Below are 18140 nucleotides of genomic sequence, written 5' to 3' on the forward strand. Positions count from 1 at the left end.
GGACGGTTCCTGCGAGGAAAGGAAAGGGGGATTTTGCAGAAAAGGGCTATTGGTGGCATATTTTAAGGCACAGAAAGATTTCGGGAGCCCACAACTTGGCCATCAGGCCAGAAACAACTGGTAAGTTTGCACACGGCTCTTGGATAAAGCCATTTCACTAGGGCAGGGGTGGCTCTCCAGAGGTCCATGGACTACAATGCTCATGAGCTCCTGCCAGCTGGCAGGGGCTCATGGGCATTGTAGCCCATGGACCTTTGGAGAGCCCCCATTTGGCTACCCCTGCGCTGCGGGGAGCCATCTGCTTCCACACACATAAAAAACGACGTCTCACTGTGGAGTCCACTGGGACAGCCCCATCCTCTCCCTCCTGGAAACAGAGTGGGCAGAACCAAAACAGAACGCACAGACCATTAAGAAAAAGAACCGAACCCAGTTTTTGAAATATTTTCTTTCAAGCGCTCCTGTAACAATTGGCTGACGATGGGAGACCAATGCACGTGGCATCGCTTTCTGAACAGAAGGCAAAGGGGCTCTGGGTTACAGCTGCCCGGCTTCTCTCCCCTTGTCTGCGTTGGCCTGATGCCAATCGTGTCTACAGCCGGGCAGCTGCCTTTTTCGTCTCTGGCTTCTGCCCCTTAGCGCCTTGGCCTTTTCGGGAAACTCCATCCGCCTTCTCCGGGCGTCCTGCCAAGGGGTTGGTGTGAAGGAGACTGGACAGAGATTTTTAACATACCAAAGAGAAGATAATATCGAGGTTCTTTTACAGTCCTGACAATTCTCCAGCAGCTCCCATTTCTATTTTTATTCACTTGAGCGTATTAGGAAGGTTACCCCCCCCCCCCAAAAAAAAAGAAAGAAAGAAAAAAACAGGCAGTTCACCCTCTTCCCTTTATTTCCTTCCCCTCCTGAGGTTCACCTCCAAAGTATTAAAATTAAGCCGCTTCAGAAGAGAAAACCGGTGCAAAGGAGGACGTCACATTCTTCCGTCCTGTAGTGTGCTTGGCACTTAAATAAAAATGCAATAAATACGGGAAAAGTTAAAAAGCCACGTATAACGCAAGAAAAACACACACACACACACAGAAATCAGGCCAATGTGGAGGGCTAGATCTTAGATTTCCCTGAAAAGGAGCAAACAGGGCTGGTTTACACCTATCTGGCAAGCATCAGGGCTGGGTTACCCATATCCAGGTTTGCCCCTTGGAGACTGCAGGTCTTGAATGTGTGAGAGATGCTGCAGGACCAACCAGAGGTCCCCGTCCCCTCCCATGGCTTAGCGTTGATAGTGTTAAGTTCGGTTTGCGCTTGAAGACGCCCTCTTGGGTTTAATTCTCGGACGCTTGGCTCCTTGTGAGGCTGACTTCAGCCACCAGCCGTTCAAGGTCAGGATGGTCTGCTCAAGAGTATTCTCCAGAGCCTCGGGTCAAAGTCTCTTTTCTTTTACACGGGAGATGCCGATAAGCAACGCTAGGCCATGGGAGGAGACGGGGACCTCCAGCATCTCTCTCACACATTCAAAACCTGCTGGCTTTGAACGGCTGGTGGCCGAAATCAGCCTCACAAGGAGCCAAAAGCGTCCGAGAATTAAACCCACTGTGAGAAACGGACTTCTATTGCGTCTTAAATTCCAGATGCTGTAGTAGCTGCTCCAGTTGAACCTCCAGAAATGACACTGCACCAAACACAGTGACGGCAGCCGTCCGTTGGAATCCAAGAGGGCGACTTCGAGCGCAAACCGAAACACCTTGTTAAAAGGCTAAAATCCCAAGCTCACATGAGCGACATTCGCAACTGCTGAGAAAAACTTTTGGAAAACTCCTTGACACGTTTCGGGGCCAGCCGAATGGGCAGGAAGGAGGCACAGCACCAGAGGGGGTGGGGGGGTGGGGTGGAACTGCAAGTCTGCACACCTAAACAAAAAGAAATTCGAAAAGGCAGGTGTGCCGAGAACCAGACAGGCAGGTGACAAAACATTCCCCCACAACAACAAGAAGAGAGGGGGGGGTGCAATGTGCTGGCCTGTCAAGCTCAGGAGCAGATGATCCCGGCGTCCGTTCGGCCGAGGAACCGAAAAAAGGAAAGCAGATGCTGAATCGGTCACTACAAGAAGACCGACAGCGTGACTCTACCCACTTGGTTTCCAGCTCCAGGCGGGAACCAGGGAGATCCAACCGCCAAGTCCAAACTGTGGGTCTCCAGATGTCCGTGGACTATAATTCCCTTGAGCCCGCCACAAGGTGGCCCGGCCTCGTGGGAGTTGTCGTCCGTGGACATCTGGAAAGCCAGCCTTTGGCCACCCTCGGCTTTCTCGGCATTCCCCAAGGCCGACACCGGTGACCTTCTGAGGTGTGATCCACTCCAGGTGGCGCAGGCCGTGCATCAGGAAGCCCCAGCCAACTTACCCCGCAGGTCTTCCAAGTTGGTCTGGCGTCGTCTCCTTTCGTACAGCGACCCCAGACTTCCTCGGGGGTCTCCGGTCCAAACACCAACCAGAATCAAACCTGCTTCGCTGTCAGGAGATGATGATCTTGGGCCACCCAGAGGCCAATTTAGACAAAGAGCTGGTTGTTGTAGCCCACTTCTCACTACCTGGAGGAGCCTCAATGCAACTTGCCCTTGCATTCCCGTCCTCTCCCCGTAACAGGCACCCTGTGGGGTCAGTGGGGCTGGGCTGAGAGAGCTCCGAGAGAACTGTGACTAACCGAAAGCCTCCCAGCTGGCTGCACGTGGAGGAGCGGGGAGTCCAACCGAGTCCCCCCGCTGCTCTTAACCATGATACCCAAGTTAAATCCGCTCCAGCTTTCTGTGCAGTAACTGAAGTGCTGGACTTGCACACACAAGAAACGTGGAGCCAGCAGCTAGGCCAGAGTCCGCTAGCACCTTAGCAACCCACAAGATTTGGGGGGCGGGGTGGGGAGGGGGATAAGCTTTCAAGGATGATGGGGACTCTGACCCTAGACAGCTGGTACCCTCCAAATTCACGTTGGGCGGCGGGCCAGCTGCAAACGGGTGCTGTTGGGTTGACTCTAGCTCTGCCGCACAACGACAAAGCCACGTTCTGGAACGACATGGGCCCAACGCTGGAAGGTGTGGCTGCAGCTGCCGTGGCCACGAGCACCCTGAACTACGAGATTCTTCCTCACCGAGAACCTCAGCCGTGCATCTGGAACATGAACCACACGGGGGCAGCACGTGGGAGGAGAAATGGGGAATCAAACCCAGTTCTCCAGGCTACGGCCTGCCACTCTTAACCAATCCCTCCGCGCCAGCCCTACGGCTGAGGCCTACAAACACCATCAAAATTCTGGCCTCCTGACCTTAAGTGCCCAAAACCTTTGCCCAATCCTTGCGTCTCCCCCTTCCCTCCCCCCCCCCCCCACCGAGAGAGGAGGCGAGCCAGCTGAAATTCTTAGATTTTAATTGTCAATTAACCATATTTAGGGTTTATAAGTTGATTTTATAGCTTTGTGATTGCTGTGGTCCGCCCAGAGCCCCCGGGGAAGGGCGGCCGCACAAACGGAAAAATAAATACAGAAGCTGCAAAAGAAATCCAAGATGCCCTTTTGGGGGCTGGGGGGGAGGCGCTGCTTTCGTCCCTCATCCAAAAGATGGGATCTGGATCGGGGAGGGGGGGGGGCGTGACAACACAAGGCCAGTTTCAAAGCAGGTTTCTGAAAATCGGTAACCTCAAATCGAGCTTATCGCCAAGGCTATGCCGGAGAACTCCTCTCTCTCTCTCTCTCTCTCTCTCTCTCTTTTAGGTCAGCTGCAATGAAACTCTAAACAGAGTCTCTGGTTAGCACAGAGAGCGCCTTTAGTTAGAAGATTTTAGTCGATTAGAAGTAACAACATCCATAAAACAGTGTCGGCTTGGCGGTCAACGTCTTCCCGAAGGTATCAGAAGAGCAAAGTGGTTCCTTTTGTGATCTTCCGGCTACAAAAGGCTTTAAAATTCCTCGTGTTTGGATCGGGGAGGGAGTTGAATCGTAGACTGGGAAGGGGGAAAGGGTTTTTAAAAAGGCAACTGTAGTGTTGTGTTTTTTCCTTCCTTTTTAAACGCTGTGCTCAGGTTCTGCTTCGGGGTTTCGCCGAGCCAGCCTGTCAGTTCCCGTCCCGAAGCAAAACCGCTCGGACATAATTTCCCTTTTAAAATTCTCTTTACAGAAATGAGAGAGAGAGAGAGATATCTCTTTCTCTCCCTTCTCTGGAATGGAAGCCTCACTGCCAGAGGCGCTCCTGGAAATGCGACAGCCGATTGGATTAAACAACAGACAACAAAACGGGAGAATCTCGTCTGCGGGCCGGGAACGATAAACTTGGGTTTTCTAGCAGCTGCCGTGTATGCATGAGGGCGTCGATTCATAAAAGAACTGAGTGTGGATTCCTTCCAGCCAGGCCGGATAAAAAAGTCCCAGCGACGCTACAGACTTGTTAAATAAGAACATTCTAAAAATTAGCGAGAAGAGGAACTTCAGGGCCAATCATGAAACGGTACTAAAATCCCTTCCCCGGCCCCCCCCCCCCCTCCCCAAACCAAAAAGTGCAAAGTAGACAAGGATTAACTGCATAATAAGGGCAAAGTTCATCCTGAAACTATATCCTCAACCTTGCCCTGGTTGAAACGGAATTCATTGCTGCCCCATCGTTCCCCTCTTCTCGCAAATTAAAAACAACACAGCGGGTGAGGGTACAACCACACTCTCTCGCGCGCACGATAATGTCCGAACAAAGTCAATTTCCAGATGAGCACGAAGCGGAGAACCACTCCTGCCGGCCGCTCGGACAGAAAGTCCTTTTAAGAGTCCCCCGGAAGAAGAAAGCAGCACGCAGACTCCAACACCGCATGTGGAAAATGCACACTTCAAGGAGGTCGCAACGGAAGGAGGGCTGTGCTTCTGCCCCTCCCCTCACCCCACTCCCGACAAATTTGACTTCTTAATCAACCCCGACCCTCCCACCCAAGTCCCAGCGGAGAGGGCAGAGTTTGGCACAACCGGTTTTGTTGCTGTTCTTCTTCTTTTAAAGTGTGCAGGGTGTGTGTGTGTTTTGGGGAGGGGGGGGGTCTATAAAACCCACTTCTGGCCACTGCAAACCCTCCTTGTCGCTCCGGTTTCATAAGGACTACGGGTGACCGACTTCCGTGGCAGTGCCGTCTCGGGTGTCGTCTTGGCGAACGCAGGGTGCCTTGCCCACCTGGGCTGCAGCCTGCTCCCGTATTCTGCCCACGAAATACGGCAAACAAACGGGCAGGAGGAGTTTAAATCGGCAAGAATTCTTCCTATGACACTGAAATGATCGGGGGGCCGGGGGAGGAGAAGAGGGGAAGAAATCGAAAACTTTGGTGACACGGGTTCCAGGAATTCCACGCAAATCCTTCCCCCAAGCCAGAAGCTAAGTACCACCGTCTGCAGAGAAAACTTGAGATTAAATGGGGGTGGGGGGGGGGGGAGAACTCTTCCAAGAACGTCACTGTCAACTGCACATCTACCCCCGTTGCCGGCAGAGTCTCTCTTGTGCTCTTTCTCCGTCCAAACGAGCCCAGGGCGTTCCCGGCTCAGTTCCACCCGCCTCGCAAGCAGAGTCCAGTTCCGGGGGCTGGCTCTTTTATAGGAGGAAAGGGTTAGTCGTGTTTGCGGGCTGTGAGGCGGAGGAGGGGATCCCGGCGCTGTGAAGAGGAGCCGGCAGAGGCCCCACGACGCCCACGCCCATCCCCTGGCCCATCCTGGCGAGGGACACCATCACGCCCATGGCGGGCACGGGCGCCATCCCCACGGCCACGGGCGCCACGGCGGGGAGAGGGACGGGCTCCGCGCCCACGGCTGGCCCGGCGTGGAAGGACGGACTGGTGGTGCCCGTGACGGGGCTCGACCGCATCTGATTGAGGGTCAGCGGCTGCGGCTGGTTGACTTGGAAAGGGTTGATTGGCGCGGGAGCGGCAGACGTGGCGGCAGCCCCTGGGGGTGGAGAAGGGGACACAAGAGAGAGGGGCCAACTGGTCAGTATTCCCCACTGGAAGGAAAGGAAAGCCTGTGCTGCATCTCACGACACAGTCGCATTCTCAGACGCCCCCCCCAAAACTATGCCTGCCCGAACTGCCCAAATCACACAAGACTGTATATGTGTGTGTGGGGAGGGGGGAAATCTCTTGCAGCGTCCCCTTTCTGTTCTCTGGGCAGAGGCCGTAGAACTATGGGAAACACACCGGAAGCAACACCTCACACCCCCCCCCCCAGGGAACACACCAGAAGCAACGCCTCGCCCACAAGAAACACACCGGAACCAAAACCTCAACTAAAGGTTCTCCCAAAACACAGGGGGAGGGAAGCAGAAAAGAAAAAGCAGCATTCCTGCAGCTGGTGGAACAAAGGGGCATTTGGAAGGGCTGTGTTTTTGTTTGTTTTTAAACAAAAACAGGCTGTAACGTTTCTGCCTTCCTGTCTCGGAACCTCAACAGCACAGCTCACTACTAGGAGCTCCATGAAGAAGAGCTATGCAGTGGACTTTCCAGATGATTTCGACGGAGGGCTGGCCGTCGGAGAAACAGCACCCCTGGCACAGCCCTTTGGGTCCTGATATACATTAAACAGCTTTGCTGACTTAATATAGGTTTTCCTAAGCTCTTTCCAGATACGCCAGCAAAAGGGAAGAGCGGAGAAGAACTTTCCCAGGATACGATGTTTTGGCCCACAGCCAGAAAGACAAATTCCTTATAATATAAACACACTGCTGGGTTGACTGGGGGGGCTTTGGTGACCCCTGTGGGAAAAAGAAACTGTTCCGTGGCTACTGGCAGCAGGGGGAGGAGAGCGTTTCCCAGTGAATTCGACAAGGCACTTCATCAAAACGGGCTTGCCTAATGTCAGAAAGGGGGGGGGTGAGGGGAAAGGGGCCCCCATTAATGATACAGCCTGTTGTGTATCACCAGGAAGTCCCAGGTTCAGTCCCCACCTTCCCCCTGCTTCGGCCTGGGGGAGACACTTCAGGGGGTGGCAGGGGTCAGTGGAGGAGCGAGAGGGTTGGGAGTGTCCTGCATAATGCAATAGGTTGGACCAGATGACCCAGGAGGCCCCTTCCAACTCTAGGATTCTATGGGTGGAACCAAGATCTTGGTGCAGCGTATTCCTTGACGGCCGCCTTCTTAAAAAGCCCCACTGTTCTTCCGCCCTGGTCTCCCCCCCACCCTACCCCACCCTGACCCCAGCAGCCCCCCCTTGGCTAAGATCTACCTGGAGCCAGGAACGGATTCAGCGAAGGGGCAGGCTGCGGTGGTGGCGGCTTCGATATCAACGAATCCAGGTTGACCAAGGCGGCGTTGGGGCCCAGGAAAGATTCCGGGGTTTTCCGCGCGGCGCTTTGTCTCCCGGGCACAGGGTTTGAAGGCTGCGACTCGAAGAGGTCGGGGCTCGTCGTGCCGCTGTTCTGGGCCGACAAGCCGGCCGCCGAATCGGCTGGAAGAAAGAGGGAGAGTCCAAGGAGGACCAGGAGCCGTTCAGGTTCGCCTCAGAATAAATCGCTCGTCTCTCCTCGTGTCTTACTGGCAAATTTAAGGCTGCGGATCCTAAGCCGATGTACTCGGAATCCAGAAAGCTTGCTTCGGAGCACATGTGCTTAGGAGGGAGGTGAAAATCAAACGGAGGAATCAGGAGAATTAGAGCGCACAAGAGCCTCGGATCCGTCCATTGCATTTTTCTTTTCCTCGAAATAGTGGAACGGGATTGCTTCAAAAGCAGGCCCAGCCGTTTTTCTCCAATTTAGACACAAGCCCTGCCTATTTTGCAGAATTTTTAGGACTCTCGGATTGTGATCACAGGGTTAAGAGAAAATAAAGTTTCTACAAACTGACCTTGGTATATCCTTCTTTAGCATGCTGTTGGGTACAGACACGGATTAATTGTCTCTATGGAGAAGACATTCAGAAGCATCAGATATATTTTTTGAACGCACTCCCTAATCTGTTGCCATTACACCACTGCACCTTCACACCTCACAATCAGAGGCGCTGCCCCCTTTAAAGAGGGAGACAGAGAGAAAGCAAGAGGTGGAGAGAGAAGGAGAACGGGAGACAGAAAGCGAGAAAGAAAGAGGGAGATAGCAAGAAAGAGAGAGAGAAAGAGAAGAGAGACAAAGAGAGAAAGAAAGAGAAGGAAAGAGAGAGAAAGAGAGGAAGGAAGGAAGGAAGGAAGGGAGGGAGGGAGGGAGGGAGGGAGGGAGGGAGGGAGGGAGGGAGGGAGGAAGGAAATCTGTCTGGCCCTCAGCCCGATTGAACAGTGTTTTGGTCAAATAAATGGTTATAAATACACAAGTTGAAATCAGTTTCAGAGGGTAGCTAAGTTGAATATCTCGCTCACCAGAAAGGTGAGTGATATATTCAGAGCATAAGCTTTCAAGGGTCAAAGCTCCCTTTGTGAGAGATTTCAGAAGCTTATGCCCCGAAAATCTGGTTGCAAGAGATCCCAAATCTAGGTTGAAATCAGAGTTCCTAAGGGAAAAAAACTACCTTGCTTCGCGGAGGTCCGAAGGCTGTCAAAGTCGGAAAAGTCGTCTTTCGCCGAACCGTTCAAACTGCTGAAGAGGTCAAAGGATTTGCTTCCTGTGGGGGGGCGGCGAGAAGGCGGTTATGCCGTCAGCAGCCCGATGCGTTCAGGGCCAGACCCACACCCCTAAGAGGGAGCCGCCTTCTCCCTCGCCCCCTCCCCACGTTAAAACACGCCCAGAAGGGAATTCTCTAAGAGAAGCAGGACACATAAAGACTGGAAGTCTTCATTTCTAAAACCTTTTGACTCCGCTTATTCCCCAGCTCTTTCTCCATGGGACACCTTGCGGAGCAGAGGAGGCTAACCGTAGGAAGAGGGGCAGGTGTCCTATGACTATTAAGATCTTTGGGGTGGGAACTGCTGTCAACTAGGGTCAGCGGCCTATCCGAATCCGAGCTGTTTCCTATTGGAGAGATTTACAGCCGAGCACAGAGGCAACCTGGGGAATTTTCTCAGAGGAAAGGCAGGTTAGGATCCAGGGGACCTTTTCGGTGCTCGCCCTGGCCTGGTGGAATGAGCTCCTGGGAGAGCTGAGAGTCAGGGGCATGGGACCCTCCCTGTGCTAGTCAGGTCAGCAGCCACCAAGGTGTGCTCTCCTGGAGGCTATTCTTGTAGTTGATGAATGGAGACTGTGGGGTTATGGCACCATCAAGGGTGGGTTTTAACAGGTTCTATATGATTTGGGGTTTTTTATGAGGATGGATGGATGGATTAATGGACAGACGGACGGACGGATGGGCGTGCCGTGGAAGCCTTTGGCCACTCGCATCTTGACCACCTCGCCCGCCTTGCAGGGTTGTTGCAAGGATAAAATGAAGGAGGGCCATTTAAGCCCTGTTGGGGGAGAAACACAGCTTGCCGATGAAGGAGTTCAAACTTAATTTAAAACTAGATGCTTGGGCCACCCCTGAAACAAGGTCGTTGGAACCCCAAAGAGAACACGGAGGCTTAACTTAGGACAGGGGAGAGAAACCGTGGCTTAACATGCCCCTCTAAGCCTCGTGCAATCCGAGCGTCCCCACCCACTGAAAAGGGCGGAAGACCGTCAGGGCATTTTCATCCGGCCTACGGTCAAGCCCACGCCTACTATTTACAGCTCCCAAATAACACGGCTCACCGGCAGTGGGAAAGGACTTGCTCGCAGAGGCGGGTCCCCAGGGGTCAGCGGTAGCTTTGGCCGCCAGGGAAGTCGGCTGTGAGGAGGCCCAGGGGTCCGCATTCTTTGAGAGGGGCTGGGGGGGAGGCAACGCTGCGGGGGACCCCCAGGGGTCCACAGAGGCAGCTGGCTTGGCACCTGCAGGCAGAGGAAAGCAGAGAGACACAACGGACGGACGTCAGAAGGAAACTCGATCACAAGGGATCCGCTCTGCACAGTTCAAACACCCCCGCACACATTCCAAAGGGGATCATGCGCTGGTGACAATACCGGCTTCGCTACATCACAGCTTATTACCTTACTGCTTGACTTGTCAGGGGGGGGGGGGGAGACGTTTTTATGTAGACTGACTTATGTACTTCATGGTGTCAGCCACAGCGAGCGCCATTCAGTTCGGAGGGCCCGCGGCCGTTGACCCAGTTGAGCTTTTCATCTGAAAAGGTCACCGCCGACCATGCTGGGGCTGCCCCCAACAAGCAGGGCCTGGGATCTAAATGAGGGCAGGACACTCTTTCAGCCCCACAAGCTCGCGGTAAGGAGGCTGGGCCTCGGTTTCCAGTTCACAGAAGGAATGCCGGCAGGAGAGACGCTCTCAGGATGTCTGGACGGCACAGGTGGCAGATGGGCGTGTGTGTGTGTGAGTGTGTATGTGTGTCTGTTGTGGGCGTGTGTGTGTGCTGTTCCCCAAAGACAGGAAACACCAGAGTGCTTTGATGAGAAAGGGGCTCCATTTCCTCCTCCCGCTGCATTTGCAGTAATGATGCCCATGCAGAATCATGCTAATCAGCAAGGTCTGTAGCAAAGGGAAGTTTCCGGAACAGTCGCTCCATTCATGAAACAGATAACAAAGAAAACGGGGGAGGCGGGAGAGGGGAAGCGCGAGGGGCGAGACCTTCCTCTGAGAGGCCCCTGATTCCCATTTGGACTGAAATGCCACGGCCCGGCGGAGGAAGACATTCAAATCTCTGTTCCGCTCTGAGTCACTTCTTCTTTCTCGCTGCCTTTTCTTTTTAAAGCCGGCTTTCAGATACATAAATCTGGCTCCTTCGGAACGCTTCTCGGGCCCCCAAAGCGCCTGGCAGCTTAGAACAAGGGGCCGGTTATCTCCGGCGCCGATGAATGCTGAAAAGGAGGCGAAAACGGCGCAGCTGCAGCTGAGCGTGCGACGTGACACTCTGGCTTCTCTCCCCCGGCACACAGAGGCACACATTGAGTCTTGCCACGCAAGGCAGAACTTCACGGAGAGCGTCACGGCCTGAGTGCCAGGGCTCCCTCGGCCTCTGCCACGATCCCCGGAGAGAAAACGTGCACCCGAGTTCTAATTGTGCTCGATTGTCGGACTCAGGACACCGCTGACACTGATCCCCTGGTTCGTGGGCGTCAGGATTGCCTCTTCAGCTGCTCTTCAGGGTCTCCTTGTTACTGGAGATGATATGAATCTGGCCTGGGACCTTCTTCATGTGAAGCAGATGCCCTGCCACTTCCCCCAAAGGAAGCCTCGACACAGTCCGCTGTCTGCTCAGACTGGCAGCGGATTTCCAGCGTCTCAGACTGAGGCCTGCCGCAGCACCGCTGCTTCCCGTCCTCTCGAGCTGGCGATGCCAAGGACCGAACTGTCTATGTGCCAAGCTGAGGGGCTCTCAGTGAGTGCCCGGCCCTCCCCAACTCAAAATAGTAACCGACAACCCCCTCCCCATGGAACAAAGACAATCAGGGAGGCTCTATCTCTGAGTCCCAGACCCTCCTGCACCGGGGAAGGCGAGGGGGGCCTTCTCTGCAGAGCTCCATGCACTTACCAAAGGATTGCCACGGGTCGGGGGGCGTGCTGCCTGCTGCAGAGGCCCCCCAGGGGTCGGTTGGGTTCCTGGCTGCGGGAAGCCCCCAGGGCTCCGCTTTCCGGACAGCTGGGGCCGAAGAGGGCAGGGCATCCATCAGATCCAAAAGAGCCGTGTGCTGCAAGAGACAGGGCGTTGGGGGGTTATGAAAGCTTTACACAAACATGGAATATGCCACTCTTTCACGTGCCCTTAGTCTCCTCCTATCGGCATTCGTCCCAACACAGAAGATATTCTAATGCCTCTCTCTCACACACACACACACAAAACAGAGATATATCCCAGCATTGAAATCGTTCTGAGGACGTTCGTGCGGAAAGGGAGGTCTACAAATTTTAAGAAAACAAAATAAATACATCACTCTGAGGCACATCTCTACAGAATGCTTGTTTTCTCGGCAAAAATCCCTAAGAGGCGCTGGCTTTCTCCCCGCACTCAGCCTCGATCGGGGCCTACCTCTTTCTTTTTGGGGATTTTCGCCGTGTCCCTGCGGCTCTCTTCCAGCGCCATCTGCAGCCTCAGGTCGTCGCCACGTCGGAGGCGTTCCTCCTGGCAAAACGTCAGGCAACCGTTACCGCCAGGTACCCCCCCCTTGGGACTAAATGGCCAATTACTTGCATAAACGCTGACGGGACCGGGCGTGGAAGGGAAAACAGGACGCGTTCAAAGGAGACCCGGGCTTCCCAAAACACTTGCAAAGTCTCAAACTCATCCCCTGGCGTCTAGGTCCAGAAACAAAAGCAGAACCTTGGCGAGGCGACTGGACCCGAGCCCAAATCGCCCACAGAACCGCAGAATAATTACAGGGTGTAAGTAATCCACGCGCGCTTTGTTTTAAAAACATTAAACTTAACGGAGAAGCCATCGCAGCGTGACATGAAGCAATTTATAGACAATCATGACCAATGGATCTTCACGCCATGGGTCAGTTTTGGTTCAATTTCTGTGAAAGAACCCTTGCATCATCTTATGGCCGGGGGTCCCCACAACAGGAGGAACTGGATTAAAGGGTCGCGGCCTTAGGAAGGTTGAGAACCTCTGCTGTACAGGAAATGCCTTCTGAGCCGTGTTTGCTTGGCCATGAAATCAGCAGAGGGCCTCGTCTCCAAGGGGCATTATGATGTACGGGTGCCAGCACCAAGCAAGCCCTGCCTGACATAAAACAAGGCCTCGGCCCTGGGGCAAGGCACATGCACACAAGGGAGTCGAAACACTTCCCCCCACGCCCAGTTTCACGGCTTCAGAGCTTTGCCCAAGACCGCATTTGCACGCCGACCTCTCCCGTTCCAACACCAGAATTTTCGGCTCAGGGAGTTCTTTTCCTCTGTCACAAAGGACACGGAATCCTCCTCCCTCCCAGAGGTAACGTTTGATGGCCTAGACTGAAGAACGGGCACAGTAAGCCCACTGTCCTGCCCTGAAAGCTGAGCCACTTCTTGGACAAGCGATTCCATTATTTCCCCCCAGGGTGGGTTTTCTCTCTCTCACGCACAAGCACCCAAAAGCAGGGACGGGGGGGGGGGGCGAGCGGCTTGGCTACACGGCCGCAGTTCTCCTTTAATAACCCGAAAACTGCTTATTGCCACATCGGGCAATCCTTCCGCAACGTGAGCCAGGGAGGTGGCCTTTCACACACGCCTGATACATAAACACGGAACAGCTTCATAAGAACAGAAACCTCCACCCCCACCCCCACCCCCCTCCGCTCACCCTGTGTGGGTGTCTTGAAGCAGGCCGCGACGGGTGAAGGGCGGCCTGCCAGGAAACTAACCTGCTCCGCAAACTCTCTGCTCATGGCCAGGGCAAGCTGCAGCTGGAGCTCCTCCTCCCCACTCGTCTGCGGCCGCGCCTGCTCCAGCTCCGAAGACACTCGCGGTGAGGTGGCTGCAAGAGAACAGAGAGAGAGAGAGAGAGAGAGACAGGATCAGCCGTGAACCGCATTGAGTCTCGGCTTCGGCAAGCCCACCTCTCCCCGTCTTCTCCCAAACTAGCCTGTTGTAAGTTAAGGGGGACAGGACTGAGAAGTGGGTGCTTCCTGCTGTAACGCAACAAACACGCGCTGCTCCTGAAGGTGAGGAAGCCGAAGCTGATCGAGCATCTTCAGAATGTGGCATTATGTTTATTTATTTATTTCAAAGGGGACCCAAGGTGGGTTATGTCGTCCCCCTCAACTCCATCTTAAGCTCCCAACAACACTGGGACTGGCCCCTGGGTGAGACCAGATGCTGGACTGGAGAGACCCCTCCCTGGTCTGACCCAGCAGGGCTCTCCTGAGGTCCTTATCGGGGGAAGGCCTCGGCCTCTCTGCCCTGTGGCTGGCCCTGAGGAGGAACTGCCTGGCCGATTAAATTCTTCTTTGCTACCTAAACCCTAAACAAACAGCTTGTAGGATGCATTGGTGTCGTGGTTCAGGGCCGCAGCTTCTAATCCGGCGAGCTGCTTCTAATCCGGCGAGCTGGGTTCGATTCCCCGCTCCTCCACATGCAGCCAGCTGGGTGACCTTGGGCCACTCACACTCTTGATAGGGCAGTTCTCCCAAGAGCTCTCTCAGCCCTACCTACCTCACAGGGAGTCCCTTGCAAGGAAAGGAAAGCGATTATAAGCCACTTTGAGGCTGCTGCAGGTAGTGAAAAGCAGGGTGTATAAACAACAACTCTTCTGCATTTCAACCATGAGCTGGACACAGAAACTAAACGCAACCCTTCACTGTCTTCTACAATGATCAACACCAATTTTGGAGAAAAGAGGTTCTGGATATAGAAGGGTGCAATTCTATAGACGCTACATTGAACTTGTTGTTACTTACTTTCTTCCAAGTAAACGCACAGGCTTGAGTCACATTTTCAGCAGTGCAACTCCATCATGTTTCCTTTTAAATGTCCCCCCACCCTTCATTTAGATCAATAGTTCTGTCTTTTAAAGAAAAGATCCCTCCTAAAGTGAATATGTTTTCCTTCAGGTTTGTGTGTGTGTGGGGGGGGAGGGATTTGGGTGGATAAAAATGCATCTAACCCTCTGCTGTGTCCTACCCATCAATATGGCATGAGATTCAGGTCCCTGAATAAAGCTCGTGTTGTCACATCCCCCCCTCCCCCCCTCCGGGTCCCTTTAAATCCTTCAGTTATAACAACGGCCTCAGCACAATTCTTTGTTTGCAGGGATCCAGTGGAAAGGGGATTGCCTTCGTAATACGGCCAGACAATACCACTGTTGTCGCCCGGCGCGTGACGCTTAACTCAGATGCTTATGCAAGATGCCGCTGGAGAGACTCCCTGAGAAATAGGTAGGGCTGAGAGAGCCCCAAGAGAACAGTTCTGTGAGAACAGGCCACCCAGCTGGATGCTTGTGGAGAAGCAGAGAATCAAAGACCATGAGCCGCTGCTCTTAACCACGCCACACCGTTAATTGTGTGTTTTCTGGGGAGACTGCCTATTTTATGCATCCAATGCGTACTGTGTATTGTTGATTGCGAACCACGATAATAACAAACAGAAGCTGACGCCCATCCTGTGAAGTTTCTCAACCAGATTGCCCCAGCGTGCTCCTGCACGCTCCCGCCTCCGAAAGATCGTTCATCCCTCTGGTCCCCGCCCTCATGTCAGGACAGCCACGGCTACAAAGCGCCCCGCAAACCTCGCCCACTCACCCTACCGTACTTACACCCGTGGTAAGAAGCCGGGGAGCCCCCGGATTTGCCGTACTCTTGCTCCGAGTAGCTGGTGGACAGGTTAGGCTGGCTGGAGCCCCTGCCAAAGGTGATCTGGTTGTTGCCGAGGCCCGTGGCCACCTGGGCCATCCGCTCTTTGGTTTTCAGGGCTTGGGCCCTGTCCGCCTTGAGCCGGTCGTCGTCCTTCAGCAGGGAGACCAGCTGCTTGGACTTCTCCCGCACGTTGATGCCCTGGTCCTTCCCGTCCCTGTCAACGTACTGGAAATCCTTCAGCGTCTGGATGGCAAAGATGTTCTCTTTGCACTGCTGGGCCACCCGCTCCGAGCCGGTCTTGATCAGGTAGTCCAGCAGGGTCAGGGCCTTGTAGACGTGCCGCCAGTTCTTCCCGTGGTCGTTGAGCCGCTTCCAAATCATGCTCATGATCTCGGAGAAGGCCACCACGTTGTACGTCAGGTCGGCGATTTCGGTCATCAAGGAGCTCGACGGGCCCCAGGGGTCGTTGGAGGTGGCTTCGCGGACTTTAATTTCCGCCTCGGAGTAATTGTTCACAATGTTTTTCATCTGCCGCCTGATGGAGGAAGTGGCCATGGTTCTCTCCTTCCACTCCCAAGCAGGGTCCCAGCGAAGAAACAGCCGCCACAAATAAAAGCCCTCAGGGGACGGTCGCTGTTCTTCCGCCTTTGCAAGTCCCTCGGATAGGAAGACCCTGCGCGCTCGGCCAGCCTGCAGCGAATTCAGCTACAGTCATTTCCTTCTCTTGGGTAAGATCCAGAAGACCCTGGGAATCCTGACCTGTAGGATAGGGAGGGGGGGGAATTAGTTACGCTGCTAATGGTTCTGCTGCGTTTTTGTAAGTCACCGAAAGCACAAGAACATAACACTAAATTTTCTTATATCGGATCCGTCGCAAGAAATAAAGCTGGGATGGAGTTTCCTCCTCTGGACTGTTTTCAAAACTCAGCTATATCTGAACAGGTGAAGGTAAACCGGTTTTGAAACAACCTGTTGCAGCCAGATGGGAAAGAACTCAAACAGGATGGGTACAATCGACATTCTTAACACCAGAATGGGGGAAAATCTCTTGGGAGAGTAGGCACCCTATGGATTTAAGAAGCAACCATATAGAGAAGCAGCGCTCACAAATCCCAGTCGCCAGTTGACCAAGGCACTGAGGAATTTCTTTGTGGCACCGATTGTTTTCAGCAATGGCCCCTCTCGGTAATTCTCCCTGGGAAATACGAAGTTTAGTCCTCATTTCACATTGGAAAGTTTTGTTGTGTAGCCTAAACAGAAATGTGTGTGAAGTTCTGGTCATTGTTTTATATAAGTTTGCACTGTTAACTGGTGAGGCTGCCATTCATTTCTTAACCGGTTCCTTTGGATCCTGACTCCAAGATACAAGTCAAATATTGAGTCAAAATTTCATTTACGGGTCATTCAGGCCAAAGTGCAAATACACAATTAAAATATGAAATGAATACAAAAATAAATATTTGAATACAAAAGGGGTGTTTAAAGTAAAAATCGCAGGACCCTGGAAGGTTTAAATTCCTAAATTTGAAATTCCTAAATTTCTGGACGAGCTCCTAAAAGTGGAGAAAACCTCCAGCGCAGAGGAGTCAGCTGTTACCAAAATGGAACTGTATAAGACAGCGCCAACCCACGCACCAACACCGTACCCACCCACTGTCTCCCCAGGCAAATATGACTCCCCACCCCAGTCCCATCCAGATCTATCATAAACCTTTGCCGAGATGCCACACGCCAGGCAACAGAAAGAACGCAGCATGTTAAATTACCTTCACTTAAAGACCAGCGTCGCAATCGAAAGAAATTAACGTTTTTAACCGGACCTTAGCGGATTACCAGTTCACCCGTGAACCGTGAACTAAACGTGCAAGTTCAGCAAAAATGCAGTCCCTGCAGGGCGAGCAGAGCTGCAATGGCAAGCAGCAAACAAAATTAAATTTCATGCAACAGCTGTTCGTCACAAACACCAGAACAAAAAACACCCACAGGAGCTAACTTAAAAGGGGGCGGGGGCGGGGGCGGGAGGGGGGGAATCTGTTAACACACTTGCAGACTGGAAGTTCACAATCTTGTCTTATGTCCCACACCCCATTATTTCTACAACTGGATCAGCATTTGCATATCTGCAATTAATGCTTCTGAGAGTCTGGCAGTGGCTTTTGTGAAAGAACCGGGGGTGGGGGGTGGGGGCTCTTGCTTTTTCATTATGCTTCCCTGCTGCACCTCAATCCAATGACGCAGGTGGTGGGTGGGGTGCCGAAAAGAAAGAGAGCTATATACCATACCCAGCACATAACTCTTACCAGCCTAGACAGGTGGGTGGGAGAACTCCAGTGGCAGAGCCTCGGCTTGGCACGCAGAAGGTCCCCGGTTCAATCCCCGGCATCTCCAGTGAGAAAGGACCAGGCAGGAGGGAAGGGGGAAGACCCTTGAGACCCTGGAGGGTCATCGAGAGGGGCTGTGGCACAGTGGAAGAGCCTCGTCTTGGCACGCAGGGCTATCCAGGTTGAGCCAAAACTGCAGCCTGCCCATCAGCACACCTCCTACGCAACAGCACGACAGCCCAGACGATGAAGAGATAAACCAAAGTTATGCTCACCCATGTGGAAAATTTTCCGTGGGAAAAACGTCTCTGTTAACGTCCGACTCAACAAGGGCCTTGTGAATTCATGACTTCCAAAAATATCCTGTCCTTAACAGCCTTGCAAAACTGCAGCTTCTTCTACTGAGTCGATTCATCGCCTGGCGGGCCCTCCCCTTCTCCTAGTGCAGGCAAACAATGGGAAATTTCCCACCCCGCATCACTGACCATCACTGACCTTACCCTTTCCTGGACAGCTTGGGTCGGACTGGGGTCAAGTGGAGCACAAACTCCTCTCCCGTTAAAACGCCAGCCAAGTTGGAGGACTTTGGTGGGT

General features: G+C 53.4%; 1 protein-coding gene and 1 long non-coding RNA gene across 3 annotated transcripts; one reads left to right on the top strand and one right to left on the bottom strand.

The window, feature by feature from the left end:
* Positions 1–3401: 3401 nt before the first annotated feature.
* EPN2 (epsin 2) lies at positions 3402–15780 on the bottom strand. The gene is made up of 8 exons (XM_077316149.1): positions 15186–15780; positions 13297–13409; positions 11982–12074; positions 11487–11643; positions 9652–9828; positions 8498–8590; positions 7227–7448; positions 3402–5954 (listed from the first exon to the last, which is right to left on the bottom strand). Exons 1-8 carry the CDS (start codon positions 15778–15780, stop codon positions 5605–5607), a joined length of 1800 nt encoding a protein of 599 aa, XP_077172264.1. The 3' UTR covers positions 3402–5604.
* LOC143827020 (uncharacterized) lies at positions 12684–15192 on the top strand. Of its 2 annotated transcripts, none has more exons than XR_013227167.1 (3): positions 12684–12887; positions 13327–13596; positions 14684–15192. It is a non-coding gene; the product is annotated as an uncharacterized LOC143827020 (long non-coding RNA). The 2 variants fall into 2 exon arrangements; XR_013227168.1 differs by lacking the exon at positions 12684–12887 and adding an exon at positions 12893–12993.
* Positions 15781–18140: the final 2360 nt, after the last annotated feature.

This window comes from Paroedura picta, chromosome 17 (genome assembly GCF_049243985.1).
Source record: "Paroedura picta isolate Pp20150507F chromosome 17, Ppicta_v3.0, whole genome shotgun sequence".
In the NCBI taxonomy this organism is placed as follows: domain Eukaryota; kingdom Metazoa; phylum Chordata; class Lepidosauria; order Squamata; family Gekkonidae; genus Paroedura; species Paroedura picta.